General features: G+C 39.4%; 2 protein-coding genes across 6 annotated transcripts in view; one reads left to right on the top strand and one right to left on the bottom strand.

The window, feature by feature from the left end:
- The window catches only part of NT5DC1 (5'-nucleotidase domain containing 1), a 122861-nt gene extending 115699 nt beyond the window's left edge, over positions 1-7162 (top strand). For 3 of the 4 annotated variants that reach the window (XM_060168365.1, XM_060168366.1, XM_060168364.1), the window contains one exon: positions 5135-7162. In XM_060168365.1, the coding sequence (XP_060024348.1) occupies positions 5135-5250 (116 nt within the window). In that variant the 3' untranslated portion in view covers positions 5251-7162. The remainder of the gene's footprint in view (positions 1-5134) is intronic. The other variant, XR_009543931.1, reaches the window with a different exon arrangement.
- Positions 1-16512, bottom strand: part of TSPYL4 (TSPY like 4) — a 40673-nt gene extending 24161 nt beyond the window's left edge. The window contains exon 1 of one of the 2 annotated variants that reach the window (XR_009543934.1): positions 14467-16512. Coding sequence is in view for 1 of the 2 variants with exons in the window: in XM_060168368.1 (XP_060024351.1) it covers positions 15171-16415 (1245 nt within the window). In the remaining variant the exon portion in view is untranslated. Of the gene's footprint in view, positions 1-12481 lie in introns of those variants that run through there. The other variant, XM_060168368.1, reaches the window with a different exon arrangement.
- Positions 16513-17400: the final 888 nt, after the last annotated feature.

Genomic DNA, 17400 nt, shown 5'->3' with positions numbered 1-17400 from the left:
GGAAGCCCTAGAATTCTTTTCTTTAAAAGAAGAAAATTTTCCCATGGCATTTATAGATTTTTCTTGGGTAACACCTAGATATGGCAGTTTAGGTAATTAAGACCTGCCTGTCCACTGGAGCCAACTACAAATGCTGTACTTTTTTTTTTTTTTTTTAAGTCTGTCTGGAGTCATAGGAGAAAGCTGGGGAAGAGTTACCAGGACAGGATGCTAAGGAAGCCAAGTAAGGTGAACCTGACTTTGGGGGCTACTTTTCCCCCCGTTTGCTAACTCAGGAGAAGGCACTCAAAGAAGTGAGTGGCCTTTTTGTAGTTTCATGAACCTACAGGGGTAGAAAGTAGAAGGTAGGGCCTGCCAAAGAAGGGGTGGGCCTGGTGGACTCTCTCAATCTCTGTTGAGACTCTGAAGGATGAATTAGAAATAGGCATTCACAGGAATTGAAGCTCAGCTTTAAATCAGCTGAATCCCTAAAACTGGATTGAGGAGATTCTAGATTGGTAGTGCCCCAAGACACCTGGTAAGAATTAATGACTGTCGTCTTTTGAGAAAGATATCATTCTAGGACTCAAATTATTTCAAAAAACAATACAAGGTTCAGCACATAATGAAAAATAACCAGGCACACAAGGGTACGAGACTACACTAACAGAAATAACCAAGTTCAAGTACAGAAAAGAAAGGAATGAGAAATTTGGTAGCTATATAAAAACTAGTAAAAAGTGGAAATTCTAAAATTGAAATATTAAAAAGTAAAAATTAAGAACTTAATGGATGGGTTTAACAGAAGATTAGACACAGGAAAAGTGAATTAGTACGCTGGAAAATAAGCCAAAAGAAAATAGCCACAATGAAGCCTGAAGAGAAAAAAGCATGGAAGATACGGAAAGGGACTAAGAGACACAGGAGATATAATGAGAAGGAATAAGATTCCTATAATTAGAAACTTAGGAGATGAGAGAATAGGCCAAAAGCAATAGCTACAACAAGCTTTCCAAAAATGATGAAAGAAAATAAGCCAAATGTTTAAGTAGCCCAAAGAACTGAAACACAATACATAAAGGGAAATCCCAACGTTAACTGCTAAAGACCAGATAATTAAGAAATATTAAAAGCAGTCAGAGAATGAAGACAGATTGATTTCAAAGGAGTACTTCGTAAGAGTGTTAGACATCTGACATCTGACTCTTCCCAGAAACAAAAGAAGCCAAAAGACAGTAGAATGATATCTTTAAATTGCTGAAAGAAAATGCTTGTCAGTATTGATGAAATTCTATACCAAGTAAAGATATCATTAAAGAATAAAAGAAAAATATTTTTAGACAGACAAAAATGGAGAAAATGTATCTCTAGAAGACCTGCACTATATAGAAAATACTAAAGGGTCTTGTTCTTCATGCAAAAGTGAGAATGATCCCTCTTGGAAGACTGGAGATGAAAGAAGTGAATATACAGCAACAAAAGGATGTATGAATAAATTAAAATGAATATTTACAGTTAGAAACAATTTTTTAAAATCCTATGGGGTTTAAATAAAGAATTTTAGGACATATAGCACCAATGGCGTATAAATCACAAAATGGGACAGCTGGAGTTAAATGTGTTCTAACATCCTTTATTATATGGCAAAGGATGACAGTATGTTAGATATTAAGTCAAAAATGCATCTCGTAATCTCTAAGATAACTACCAAAAGCACTGTAATGATACATGTACCGAACTAATTATGTAACATAATTTTAAAAACCCCCCCCAAAAAAAAAATGGAGAGAAAAGTGGGGAGAAATGGATGCAGAAAGTTTGAATATCAAGATAGAAAGAGACAATACCATGTTAATGGTAACCAAAAGAAAGTTAGAGTTAGCTCTATTAATGTGAAAGAAAAAAAATCCCTTAACTGAAAGAGAATCACTTCATAATAAAAAAATTCTGGTTTCAGAAATAGTATCACTGCAAGTCCGAGGTATTCACCCTCTCTTCTCTCAGGTCAGAATTTAATCCCTCCCTGTTTTCTCAATACCAAGAGACTGCTGAAAAATCTACTGTGCTTTAGAGGGGTATGTTTCTGCTTGCTTCTTAGTTTCCTGAAGTTCCCTTGAAGGGCTTGAGTCTAGAATCCGGTTCTCCACCCCTTTGTTTATAGCAGGTTCCAGCCCCTCACTTTTTGTGTCTGTAGCCCTTCAAGACTGCCAAAATCTCGTCTGGTTTTTCTGCTGCTAGTAACTGCCTCTGCCCCGCCCCCAGCCAGAATTCTGGTGCCTAAAGGGAAAAGCTGTGGCAGAATGTTGGCTCACTTCACTGCTGCTTGTTACTTCCCAGGAAGTGTTTGTCCTCGGGTCTTAGTTGCCTCTTCAACTCTCCAATAACTTCACTCTGATGTTTTTATTTTATCCAGCTTTTCTAGTTGTCTCAGCTCCAATTCAGAAGTGGAAGTCTACTTTTTTTTGAACCTCAGATTCTTCTTCCTTAAACTGGGTATACCACCCTCACAGGGTGGATATGAGAGAAAGTAAAGTAAGATATTTATCTGATATTTATTGGTAGGATGATGATGACCCTAAGATATGTGTGACCTTCCAAAAGGTCCATCCTCTATGCCATTATACAAATCCAGTATGTCAATATATCTTACTCACTGAAATAATATCTCATTCTCACCAGTTTCAAAAGATTGATTTTTTTTTTCATTTTGTTCCATGCTTACACACATAAAATTAAAGAATATATTTCTTCCTTTCACATACAATTTTCCTATTAAAGAAATGGACCCTGTAACTTGAAGGGAGGGACTGGCCCAGGACTAAACTATTATTTTCAATTTTTTATATTTCACTCTTTCTTTCCTTCAAAGTGACTCAAATTTATAGTGAGAGAGTAGGGTTGTGTGATTATAGAAGTCACTGAATTATTCTAAAGTACCTGGATAGAAACTGTTCAGTGGGATATAGTTGTGAAATAGTAAAAGAGCCAAGGAAAAGTGACTCTCCATTATTCCAGGATTTAAATATTTCTCAAAAAATGGGAAAATAATCCCCTGTCTTCTGGGGTAATCACTTCTCCTTAAGGAAGCAGTAATAACATCTGTGGCTCCCATTTTCACTTTCCAAAAGCTTTCTTCCTCAGCACCCTGGAAAAGAATTTGGCAGAGCCTTTGTCTTCTAACTTCTCTTAGGACAAAATACTTGGACTCACCAGTAGTCAAACAAAGCTAAAGGAGTCGATTTGGGGTGGGGGGGAGAGTTAGAGGGTTGGTAAGTTATATTTGATTTGTCGATTTTGATGTCCAAGACATTGCCTCAAAAAGCAAAGTGTTAGTCTCTCTTTAACTTAGCACTCATTGCTTACAATCACATTCTCATAAGGAAATTATATCTCACACAGAATTTGAAATTTATTATTTCAGTAACATATTCAGTAAATTTGGATAGTACTGTGTAATTGACCCCCAAGTAAGAAAAACGGCTGAAAGAAAAATGGTGTGATGGTCATGGCTTTAGACATGTTGAAGATAGGATCTTTATATAAATGTTATCCTGCCAGTATCTTTAAAAAAAGTCCCGAGAGTTGTTCTGTTTCTCTATGTGTTGTTTTACATTGAACTTACTGTTTAAGAATATTTGTTAATTTTGGTTCTCTTCATTTAATTATTAGATAATGTGGTTGATATTATGGTGTATTTAGTACACAGAGTTTAACAGAACATCATTGTGGTAAACAAGAATTTGGTTCTTTGTCTACCATTCTCTTTTCTTCCAAAATGCACCCAACAGTGACTTTTCTAAGACATGCAAATGTCTCTCTCTTGTTGAATCCCCAATCTGGACGTACTTGTTTAAACACAATAGTAATCTGATCTCAGTTGGGCTATTCCATACCCAGATTTCTTAACCTTAGTAGACTTTTTCTGCTACCTGGGAGAGAGAATAAAATTTTTGTTTTAAATGAGATAGGAAATGAAAAACAAACCTGATATTCCCCCTTTTTTGTATTCATGTAATGTTTCTTTATTCGTCAATATTCTGTTAGATGTGGTTCTCTCATTGACATTTAAATGCTTAGGAGGTATTTTTATAGATGTTATAAAAGTTTGCAATATACATTACCATGATGGTTGGTTTATAAGCATTTTGATAATGTAATCATTTTAACCTTATAACAGCTTTTAAAACATTTACTTTAGGAAGTGTGTAGAAAATACAGAGAAAGAGGTGGCTGGGTCAGCTCACAGCCTGTATCATTTTTGTGGCTTATAAGAAATCCAGGACCTCAGATGCACTATTTTAGAAACTCAGTTTTTATCAATGTACTTTCCAATGCCTTTTAATGAGCCTTTTTAGTGGCTCAAAATATGCTCCAGCTAATTTGAAGCAGTGAAGACCAGTGAAATTCACTAATACGAATGTTTTTCTGTTTATAGTAATCTTAGCTTTCTCTGGCCTCAGAAAGGCAGTGTTCCTTCTGCCCAATCTTTAGCACTAGTTTTCTCCTCATAAGGATTAACTATTTGGGTCTTAATAACTCTTACTGGCATTTAATATAAAGTATAATTTTTATGTTAGTATCATTTTCAAAATACTGAGTACTACCAAATAATGTTTTACTTGTGAAATTTGTGAAATAAGGATGACTACCCAGTATCTGCATGTGTAATGACTGTCATTACATGACATATAATGTTTCACTTGTAATATTTCTGGTAATGGTTCTTTGAAGAGGCTTGGGAAGAAAATATCTGAAGGCTAGCTTTTGAGATACTTATATTGAAGATGTCACAGCGTCCCACCATCAATAAAGTATGAATTTTATGTTCTCTCCCCCCTCTTGTGGCTGTGTGTTTGTGCGTGTGCGTGTGTGTGTGTGTGTGATGCTTATCATATGGAAAAAGTTGCCATATTGTGCATATTAGAATTCTTATTTAGCTAAGCATTCAAAGATTATTCTTAGTAACTATTACTAAGGGCTATGAAGATTATTAGTTCTCATTTACCAGTTACATCATGCAACCTATCCAGGTGACAAAAGAAATATTAAAATTATGAAACTAAAAATGTTTTATTATCAATGACTATCAAATTTCGATTTGTTTATATTTATGAAAGTTCTTTTGAAATCTGCAGAATCTTTTTTTTTTCCCCAGAATTACCCCTGGACTACAAATTTACAAGTTTCTCTTCAAACAATTCAAAAACAGCAGGCTATTATCCAAACCCTCCATTGGTCTTATCAAATGATGGGAAACTGACAACCAAATAAACTATGTTTACTGAAAAATGAAGTGAAGAAACTATATGTACAGCAAATGTACTGTAAAAATGTTAATTTTCAAAAACTACTGTAAAATGCTTTATAGAAACAAATTCTTAATGAAGTGACCAAGAAATTGGTATGTTTTTCCATAGGTCTCCTTTCTATAGAGATCATCTTGATACCCAACAACTCTCATTATGTTAAAATCTCAATATCTTAGAACTGAAAAGAATCTTACTAATATTTTCTATACTAGCAGTTCTGAGATTAGAATCACCTGGGGATATACATACATACACATGCATATTTACACATTTGCCTAGACCAGTGGTTCTCAAAGTGTGTTCCCCAAACCACTAGTGTAGCAGCACCTGCAAACTTGATAGAAATGCAAATTTACAGGCCCCATCCCAGACATACAGAATCAGAAACTCTGGGAATGGGACCCAGCAATCTGTGCTTCATTACAGTGTGGTTCACACTAAAGTTCAAGAACCATTGACTAGACCATAACCTCCAGACATTGGTTTAATTGGTCTGGGGATACAGATGAGCATTGATGTCTTTAATATGCCCCAGGAAAATGCAGCCAGAATTGAGAACAACTGATCTACACCTGTTGTTTCAACTTAAAGTTCAGAACACCAAGTCTAGTAAGATTAAATTATTTTAACTATGCTATTTTTGTGGTTACCAAAGCAAGGAAGTAGACATGATGTCTTCTGAGACTACACAGCCATAATGGGACAGGGATGATAGAGAAGCCAACTATTTCAGCCTCCAATGTTACCCATTAGGGTTTTTTTCCTCCCTAATAATGTTAAAGGCTGTTTACTTCACTCTAAGGCTTGTATTCTCAGTGGGGCAAAAATCGGTTCTTGGGGTGAAAAAAATCTTAGTATAACGCAATGGATAATGGTCCTCCATATCTCAACCCTACTCAATAAAATCTTATTCCTTAGTATTAATTTCTCTCATTAGGGAGAAATGTAATTTAAAGTTAAATTTATTAAATATTTTTCTCCTAGGGTGGGGGGGGGTGATAATGAAAAGAGAGGTTGAGAAAAATTGCTTTAAGAGGTTTTATAGTTATACTACAATCCAGGATTATTGTGTTCGATGTGCTAATGTATAGTCATATTAGTAGCTGTTTGCTGCAAGATGTTTGGACCCAGATAATGTTTACAATATAAATTCTTGGCTACTCTTTATGCTGTAATTTTACCCTGTCCATCATGGACATATCAGAAAACACTGGTCACCATCATTTTACTTGGATTGTAGCAGAGAATTTAACGTATTGATGGATGCAATGAAGTTAAGTATTTTGTTAAATTTTTAAGTGCTCAGATAATCCCAAATATATTGTGGGGATGAGTATCTCAGGGTAGGTAAACAGTTACTGATTTTTTTTCCTCAAAGTCAGTAGCTTTCTTCAATATCTACTAATAAATGTGATTGTCTTTGAAATTGAGTTCCAAAATCTTATTGGAATAAAGAGCATACATAATCAAGCTTAGGGCTTAAGTGAAAGATGCTGTTTCATGTAAACTTTCAGTAGACATTTGATTTCTTTTAAAAATAAAGCTCTTTTTCCTTATGCATGTTTATTTTGTCAATGGCAAAGAATAATACATCTTTAAATGCTTATAAACTGCTCTTGTTAATATGAAAAATGCGAACTCCAAGGTAAGAAGTTAATTGCATTTTTTTGGCCACTGAAGAGTCAAAAAAATTCACTCAAGTCAGAAGTTCTAGTCCTACTTTTACCAGCAGCTACCAAAGAAATCGGAACAAGTTACCACCTAATCTGACCTTAGTTTTTTCCATCTTGTGAAAAAGATGGTTAAGAGTTTATATCCAAGTTTCCTCCCACTTTTCTAGCAGAGTCAGTCAGTGCTTCTGTTGGACTGTAATTAGACTTTAAAATTTTTTTATTTGTTTCTAAAAAGTGTTTCTAATTGTATATGAAGAGTAAAAATAATCATCAAAAATGGTATATTTAAAATTTAAAAGAGAATATTAGAGAAGAAAAGCTGTATATTCTTTAATAAAGTTACATGAAATAAGAAAGCAGGAAAATTGTGTTAACGGACAGAGGACTTAAATTTAATATTAGCATACAGGCCTATGAAGCCACCATCGTCCTGATACCAAAATAAGACAAAGACACTACCAAAAAAGAAAATTACAGGCCAATATCTTTGAAGAATATAGATGCAAAAATTCTCAACAAAATATTAGCATACCAAATCAAACAACACAGAAAAAGGATCCTACACCACGACCAAGTTGGATTCATCCCAGGGTCACAAGGATGGTTCAACATATGCAAATCAATCAATGTGATACACCAGATCAACAAAAGAAAAGACAAAAACTACATGATCATCTCAATAGATGCAGAAAAAGCTTTTGATAAAATTCAACATCCACTCATGATAAAAACTCTTACCAAAGTGGGTATAGAGGGAAAATATCTCAACATAATAAAAGCTATTTATGACAAACCCACAGCCAATATAATACTCAATGGTGAAAAGCTGAAAGCCTTCCCACTAAAAGCTGGAACAAGACAAGGATGCCCACTCTCACCACTTCTATTCAACATATTATTGGAAGTCCTAGCACCAGTAGTCAGACAAGAAAAAGAAATAAAAGGTATTCAAATTGGTAGGGAAAAGGTAAAACTGTCATTACATGCAGATGACATAATACTATATATAGGAAACCCTAAAGACTCCACACAAAACTACAGGAGCTGGGGCTTCCCTGGTGGCGCAGTGGTTGAGAGTCCGCCTGCTGATGCAGGGGACACGGGTTCGTGCCCCGGTCTGGGAAGATCCCACATGCCACGGAGCGGCTGGGCCCGTGAGCCATGGCCGCAGAGCCTGCGCGTCCGGAGCCTGTGCTCCGCAACGGGAGAGGCCACAACAGTGAGAGGCCCGCATACCACAAAAGAAAAAAAAAAAAACTACAGGAGCTGATAAACTAATTCAGCAAGGTAGCAGGATACAAGATTAACATACAGAAATTGGTTGCATTTCTTTACACTAAGAATGAAATATCAGAAAGGGATTGTAAACAAACAGTCCCCTTTAAAATCACATCAAAAAAAAATACCTAGGAATAAACCTGAAAGACTCAGCATATAAGGCAGTGAAAGACTTACATGCTGAGAACTATAAAACATTAATGAAGGAAACTGAAGATGATTCAAAATGGAAAGATATCCCATGATCTTGGAAGAATTAATACTGTTAAAAGGGTCATACTACCCAAAGCAATATACAGATTTAATGTGATTCCTGTCAAGTTACCCATGGCACTTTTCCCAGAACTAGAATAATCCTAAAATTTTTATGGAACCATAAAAGACCCAGAGTTGCCAAAACAAGGAAAAAGAACAAAGCAGGAGGCATAACCCACCCAGACTTCAGACAGTACTACAAAGCTACAGTAATCAAAACAGCGTGGTATTGGCACATAAGCAGACATATGGATCAATGGAACAGAATAGAGAGCCCAGAAATAAACCCACACACCTAAGGTCAGTTAGTCTTCGACAAAGGAGGTGAGAATATACAATGGGAAAAAGACAGTCTCTTCAGCAAGGGGTGTTGGGAAAGTTGGACAGCTACATGTAAATCAATGAAGTTAGAACACACCCTCACACCATACACAGAAATTAACTCAAAATAAATACTTAAGACATGACACCACAAAACTCCTAAAAGAGAACATAGACAAAACATTCTCTGATGTAAATCATACCAATGTTTCTTTCATTCTCCCAAGGCAATGGAAATAAAGGCAGAAATAAAGGGACAGAATCAAACTTACAAGCTTTTGCACAGCAAAGGAAAGTACAATCAAAACAAAACACAACCTACGAAATGGGAGAAAATATGTGCAAACGGTGAGACTGACAAGGACTTAATTTCCAAAATATATTGGGTTGGCCAAAAAGTTCGTAACATCTTACAGAAAAACCCACACTTTTTGGCCAACCCAATACAAACAGCTCACACAACTCAACAACAAAAAGCCCAATCAAAAAATGGGCAGCAGGGGCTCCCCTGGTGGCACAGTGGTTGAGAGTCTGCCTGCCGATGCAGGGGACACGGGCTCGTGCCCCGGTCCGGGAAGATCCCACGTGCCATGGAGCGGCTGGGCCCGTGAGCCATGGCCACTGAGCCTGCGCGTCTAGAGCCTGTGCTCCGCAACGGGAGAGGCCACAACAGTGAGAGGCCCGCGTACCGCAAAAAAAAAAAAAAAAAAAAAAAAGGGCAGCAGAACTAAATAGACATGTCTCCAAAGAAGACATGCAGATGGCCAACAGGCACGTGAAAAAACTCTCAATGGCGGTAATTATTAGAGAAATGCAAAGCAAAACTACAATGAGGTATCATCTCACACCGGTCAGAATGGCCATCATTAAAAAGTTTACAAACAAATGCTGGAGTGTGGAGAAAAGGGAACCTTCCTACACTGTTGGTGGGCATGTAAGTTTGTGCAGCCACTATGGAAAACAGTATGGAGGTTCCTCAAAAAAACTAAAAATAGAATTACCATATGATCCAGCAATCCCACTCCTGGATACATATCTGGACAAAACTATAATTCAAAAAGATACATACACCCCTATGTTCACAGCAACACTATTTACAATAGCCAAGACATGGAAATAACCTAAATGTCCATTGACAGATGAATGGATAAAGGAGATTAGGTGTATACATATACAATGGAATACTACTCAGCCATAAGAAACAATGAAATAATGCCATTTGCAGCAACATGCGTGCAACTAGAGATTATCATACTAAGTGAAGTAAATCAAGAGAAAGACAACTACCATATGATTATCACTTATATGTGGAATCTAAAATATGACACAAATGAACTTATCTACAAAACAGAAACAGACTCACAGACATAGAGAACAGACCTGCGGTTGACAAGGGGTGGAGCTGTGTTGGAGGGGTAGAGTGGGAGTTGGGGTTAGCAGATGTAAACTATTATATATATAGGATGGATTAACAATAAGGTCCTACTGTATAGCACAGGAAACTATATTCAATATCCTGTGATAAACTATAATGGAAAAGAATTTTTAGAAAGAATGTACATGCATAACTGAATCACTTTGCTGTACAGCAGAAATTAAGTACAATAAAATAAAATATACAATTTAAAAAAATTTTAATAAATAAAAGTCCTTTTTGTACATTTACTCCCTTCAGTGAAGGGAACAAACTGCTAATTTCATCTGGCAGCAAACTTCAGGAGTATTTTAATCTGTAACTATGGAATTCTGTATTAATTTAAATAAGTGATTTTTAAAAAAACCCTTCAAAGACCATCATGAATGGGTTAAGAATAACCTTCAATTGAATACCCATATAAATAGGGTTATGCCAAATTTAGTACAGATGGCTGTGATACAGTGGAAGGTACCCTAGCTTGAAAGCACAATTTGTGATTTGCATCTTAGGCAATTTAGTTCAACTTTCTGAGCCTATTTTCTCAACTGTTTAAAAGGGGACAGTAAAACTGTCAGGATTATGAAGGTAACATAAGAACAAACATGGAAGTACCTACTGTCACCTTAGATCTCTTCAGATTGTCAAGCCAGGGAATGCATATCTGACGCAAAATTGGGTATCGAAGGCTTAAATTGTGACTCTATGAGACTGGGAACTCAATGATTAGGAATATCGGTCATTTATGGGGGGTTTGTTTTTAATGATGAAAACTGATGTAAGGAAACGTGAGTCAACTGGAGGTAAAGCAGAAGCAAAAGCAGCAGGAGGAGTGATGTGGAGGAGTAGGGGGCCTGGTAAGGAAGGGCAGAGAAGATTTTGTGGGTGTCTGGCCTGAGCTGAACCCAGAAAAATAGAAGAGGATGCCAGGGAAATTATGAAGTATGCCACTATTAATCATAGGGCAATAATGGCCCAAGCAGACCAAAATGGTAATACTTCTTTGGTGAAAAGGATGAGAGAAACTCTTTAACTGGTTTGGAGGTCTGATTTAAGAATAATTTGGGTCTAGAATTGAGGAAGAAAAACAAAAAGGCAATGCAAAGAAATGGAGCAGGGCTTTATGAGTTAACCGATCGGGTGGTACGTGAATCCTAGACAATGTTAACTGAGTCTAATTTTATTAGACTAAACAGAACAGAAACCATGTTAATCTGTAACAAACGAGTAGCATCAGCCTACTAGAAAAATGAGTACTACTGGTTAGACTAAAGCTGATAGTAAAACAACAAAAATGATTTTCTGATTATATCCAGAACAGGACAAAGAGATATGCTTGAAACAGATGGTGGACAAGGCAGAAATTAATCACTGAATTGAAAAGGTAAAATGAACATTGTATAGGGAATTTAGGACTAAGATAGGTATAAAACATGCAAAAGAAAACTTAGCTCTCTAATACTTAAAGTTCTCCAGGTCTAGAAAAATTATACTTCAGCAAATAGAGCTTGCAAATAAATATTGCACCAAGAGTCAGCAAGTCTGTTTTAACTGTATGTTTAATTAACAATCTCTAATTCAAATCAGTAATTTGGGGGCATTTATGTCAAATCTTTGTTTAGATGGCTAAAAATATTCAGTGATTCATTTATGGAGACCTTGCAGCATTCATTGTTCTCTCTGCTAGAGAGAATGCGGAGGTATGTATCTCCCAAACCTTCACGTAATAGCTGCTGAAAAGCAAAACATTACTGGTAATTGACATTGTGATGTCTGATATCATGTTTCTAGACTTTATATCTGTCATAACTTTTTTGTTTTTCTTTCTTTATAGAGCACCACACTGTTGTAGGAAAACAATTTAAGTAGTACTTAAAGAACATCCAATGATTAATTCTTCCAAAAGTCTATCTTAAGCGCATTAAATAAAAGAATCAGCCCAAGGTGGGACATAGTTAACATAAATATATAAGTAAACTATTATGGGGCATAGAGAACAGTTTTCCACTGAAAACAGTATTTTAAGTGAGGGACAAAAATCAATATATGGTGTTTCAATTACCAAAACCTACACTGACTGTATAGGAAATATGTTTATGAGTATGCACTTGGGCTTATTTACCATTTTTCACACAAAAAATCTTGGAAGGTGCACTATTGCCTTTTTTTTTTAAGGTTCAGGATGATACTTACTGTGACGACTTGATAACTTTAATGATTTGCCAACCACTTATTAGCCTAGACAAAACAGACAAGCCTTATTTATTTTTATTTTTTGGTGAAAACAAGAAATACAGCAGAGTAACAGATTTATTTTTCCTTAGAGCACATAGGAGAAGACTAAAGTACTATCTTTGTTTAGTTTGACAGAGCAATTCTACAAGTACTTACACTGGTTAGGAACATACGAGGTCAAGTACAATATTTACTGCTAGGCCAAGAAATATCAAGACGACAGTTAGGTTTTCTGTTTGAGAATACTTCCACAAGACAGCACAATTTCAAAGGTCACATTCAATTATATTTCTAAGAATAGAGCTATATAAGAAGAGAGAACAGAACAAGCTGATATATTAGTGAATATTCACAGAAGTCTTCATACTGCACAGGAAACAAGCCTGATATTTTTGCACACATTCTCAATTACAAGCAAAAAGCATGCCTGTAAATGTCAATTTTGCCAGAAAGCATAAATGGAGAAAGGAATTAACAGGACTTTACTCAAACACAATGAAATAAGGAGCATACACCATTAATCGTTCACATATTCTAAAATAATACAAAACATTTAGACTTGCATTTTTGTGTACAAAAAACTACTGGTGAATTCGAGGAGTTAGGAAAAACTGAAGGAAAACGAACTCCTCCCACCATCCTCTTTAAACATCAACCACTTTCATTCTCCCACCTCTCCTGGGAAAAACCTCAGGGGCCTCCCCTCCTACCCCTGACCCTACAGGGTCCCAGTCTTTCCTGTTTACCGTCTCAAACCCAATCCACAGCAAGCTCATTTGTTTTCTGAGCTTTCAGTTTCTACAGCCTAGGACACCTTTCCCACTGCTCTGTGTCCAGACATCCCAAGCCCCGCGGAGCAGACTTTCACACACCCCCTTACCCCCTAGGAGGGAGGCTTGGCAGCTCCCACAATGCAGTCTGCAGCCCGCTCCCTCATTTGTTAGGTCAGAAGCAGGGAAGGAAATGCAGAAGCTGAGGACTGAGAGCCAAGAAGGCCAGGCAGTAGGATGGAGGCTGTGGGACATCAGGGCAGTCAAAGAACAGTACAGAGGACACGAGTGACCCTCAAAATGCTGCCTTGGGGTTATTTCTAAGTGGTCCAAGGCCCAAAAAAGAATTTCCATGCTTAGAAAGGTGGAGTGAAACTATGTTTTGATTGCCTTGGATCACAGCCTGCTCTGGGTCTGTCTTGAAGCCATTACTGTGAGGCCCTTCTGTCTTCTCTTCAGCTTCTCACACTAAAGCTCAAGAAAACACACAGAGAGGTTTTGGTAAATGGATGAGGAAGAGGATGGGGTTGTCAGAGTTGGCCCCAAAAAACAATGCCCATAAGTAGGCAATTAACCTACAGGTTTTCCTTTGAAATGTTTAGACTTTGCTAAAGGAAGTGAGGTGGAGACATGAGGGCAGAAGACAGCAATAAGAGATCTGGAGTCTGATGCACAGTACCTTTCTCCTTCTGGACACAAAGGGAGAGCAAATTAAACAAAAAGCCTGCTTTGCCAGTTTTCTTTTCCGTTTCTGAGCTGTAACTTCTTCTGAGAGGAAGAAGCGGTGGGGGGGGGCGGGGAGGGAGACGAAGACAGAGACAGATGTATAACAGGCGCCACAGACTAGAAAGACCTCTTCGTCGGTGCCCCCGCCCTGGCAACTTTGTCATGTTCATAATGGGTGCGGGAGGGGTTGAGAAGGGGATGCCTAATAAAGTTGCCTAGGTTAAGGGTGGTTTGTCAGCTAGGGCTCAAAAAGGCTAACTGCTTGAAGGGCCCCCCCCCCCACCAGCTTTGCTTTGGACGCTGTGATATTACGACTGCCCAACCTGCCTGACAGGGTTTATGGGTAGCCATTTGGGGGGCAGGGAAGGGGATAGTTCCTGTGTGCTACTCAGGAGCTTAAGTCTACAGATAGTTCCTGAAGAGGAAGGCGATGGTGCCTGTGCAAAGCTCATTCAGAAGGCTGAGTGCAGGTTCGGGTGGGCCATATCATAGGCCTTCATACTCACCAGTATGTGATCACAATGCAGGGTGCCCAAAGGCATAAGAAGACCAACATGATAACACAGAACACCTGTCATCTGTTACCTCATTCATGCCTAGTAGCCACCCACCAGCCAGCTGCTGATTCTGCGATAACCAGCAGCGTGGATAGCATGGACCCAGGAAGACAGTTGGAAACCAGTTACTGGTAGCCTGGAATGTTCAGTTTGGGTTGATGACTGGCATCATCTACATAAGCTTCATCTTGCAGCAGTGAAACTCAAAGATCTTGCCACAGAGTACATGGGTATCAGGAGGACAGCCTGCATAAAGTATGAAGCCCAGCTAAGTATTTGCAAAGGTATATCAAGCTTCTTTGTGGTAGACAACCACTTTAAAAACTGGGAGAAGGCTATCGTCAGACAGAGCCAAGGGCATGCAAAAGAAGGGAGTGCATATCTACAGTATCATGTGCTTGGCATAGAAATAGTGGAAGGCCGTGCACTTGGAACATGTAACGATGCAGAACAGTAGGAAGGCTCAGAGGAAGAAGAGCATAGGCATATAAGCGATTATCTTGCCACTGATTTTTGAGGATTTAGAAGGACAAAAGGACAAAATAATCCAGTGTGAAGAGAAAGTAAATGGAAGACTGCATGCTGTTGGCTAAGCACAGGTCCAAGAGGAGGTGGTAAGGAAACTTGTGCAGGAGCTTCTCACGGGGCAGGTGTTAGCCGGACTGGAACCTGAAGGTCCTGGAGCTCTCCACTGGCTGCCTTGCTGGGTCTCGAAATCCTCTGCGGGGCCCATCACCCATCAGGTAGTACTGGAGGGGATTGGGCCACAGTTCTGCTTTGATAATCTCTGCAATCCTGTCGAATTCTAGGAGGCTATGGTCTGAGAACCAGTTGAAGAAACTGGGAATAGTGTTGCCTTCCCGGTTCCTGTGGATATGGGACTGGGGGTCTTGGCCCCGGTGCCAGCGGATTGGCGTGGAAAGAGACACCACCCGGCCAGAGGATCTGCGTTCATATTCCTTGACAAGCCCCTCATTTCGGAAGTAGGGGTTGCTCTGAAAGATGAACTTGAATTTGCAGCCTGCTCTGGGGTGTTTAAGCTCCTCCACTTCCAAATTGATCATGTACCTCATCATGTCTTCATCTTGGCCACTGATCATAGGTGACAGCTGGGGATGGTTGCGGAAGGCAGTGACCCAGAAACCTGGGATATTTTGGATGATAAAACTTCTGCGCTGCATATGGAGCCTTCGCATGCGGCCAAACTTGCGCTCCAGCTGAAGGAAGGCCCTGTCAGCCTGAGCATTTACATTTGACAGCTCCTGATCGATGGCTTCCAGCGAATCCATGCAGTTATTGATCTTCGGGGCCCTGGCCCGGGCCTCTTCCTTCGCTCCTCCTACGACCTTTTTCTCCTTCTGCATCACCTTCTTTTCCTCCACCACCGCCTCCACTACTGCCTCCTTTTCCGCTGCTGCTGAAACAGCGCACTTTTTTGTCGTCATTTCCTTGGCTTTCGCCCCAGGCATTATCTGAGACCCCAACCTCCCTGCGCCACAGGCTTCTAGAGCCTTCTCGACAACAGGGCTGCGCAGCTCTCTACGCTGACAGCCATTTTTCTGGCTATTGTCGGCTGCCACCGAGGTGGAGGCAGAGGCTGCTTCCATGCCCTCGGTGGAAGCAGGAGCCTCTTTCTGGCCCGCTTTGGTCGCAACGCGGCCGCGACTCCCAGCAACCCGAATGCGGAGCGCAAGGCCACAGCCCGCGGGGTCCCGGGGCGCGCCTCCCTCTGCGGCGGTCTCCAAGCCGCCCTCACCTGTGTCCGCCATCACCAGGGTGGCCCCGGTTTCCTCGCCCTGACACTGCTTTAGGTCCGGATGTCCCGGGGCATGGTCGGGAGTAGCGAGACCGCAGGTTTTAGAGACAGGGCGGTTGTCGCCCTCATCCAGGCCGCTCATTTTGGTAGAAGTCAGACCTGCAGGAGGAGAAAGTCCGTTGTCCTCCGCCGAAGCCGCGCTCCGCGCCTCGCACCACCCCTCTTTTCCGCTCTGAGGGATGCTGCTATGGCAACCGGTGACGTTAGGCGGTAGCGTCTCAACCTCGCGCGAGAGTTCGTTGCGTCTTATGATTATGCTCGGCTGTCAAGGGTGTTTCTTTGTCTTTGTTACAAAATGTTATGAATTTCGTGAGTCTGGAAAAGATTTGGCTTGCATAAATGGATACAGACCAAACTCGAGCAAGTGAGAACCGTGTGAATGTGGATTTCTAAGGCCCTGAATGAATTTCTAAGGCACCTACTGTCTTATAAAATACTTAACTGCTAAGAAAGGTTATTGTCTATTCAGTTCAGCTCATGGGGCTTCTCTTGTTTAGTAAAGTGGATTCAGCAATTCGCAGCCCTTCTTTAACGTACGGATTCATTGCTGTTACCAAAGAATTGAGATGAGCAGGTTTTGATTTCTAAGAAAAGTGTTGCTGTGTTAAATGTGATGATTTTAAAAAATTAGGAGCAGCTAAAAGGGAAGTTTCTCTCATTCTAAGAAGACATAATAAAGGATTATTTCAGTTTGCCTTACAGATTTTAAAGTATATGTACTTTGGCAAACACCTTTGAAGCAACTGGACAATATTTTCATTTTCAACTGATGTTAGTAACGAAATGTATTTTCCTCACTTAGAGGTGACGCACACACGTGCAAGGGTGCAAATTCAGCCATTAAGCATTACTGGAAGAAACGTAATCAAAGGGGATTTTAATTTCTGAAAGTATACATATTATATAGTGCTAACCCTCGGGTTGTAATCGTAATCTGAAGAGTTCCTGCTTCAGAATGGCTGTGGGCATGAAGCCAGCAATTCTGCCGAATTTTTCTTCTGTGATAATTCACTGCAGGGCAGAAGCCATGATCAACTGTTTGCAGGCACCGGAGCTACTAATTGTCT

The sequence above is a fragment of the Lagenorhynchus albirostris genome, chromosome 12, assembly GCF_949774975.1.
Source record: "Lagenorhynchus albirostris chromosome 12, mLagAlb1.1, whole genome shotgun sequence".
In the NCBI taxonomy this organism is placed as follows: domain Eukaryota; kingdom Metazoa; phylum Chordata; class Mammalia; order Artiodactyla; family Delphinidae; genus Lagenorhynchus; species Lagenorhynchus albirostris.
The sequence above is the reverse complement of the archived record's forward strand: the minus strand, read 5'-3'. Positions and strand labels throughout refer to the sequence as shown.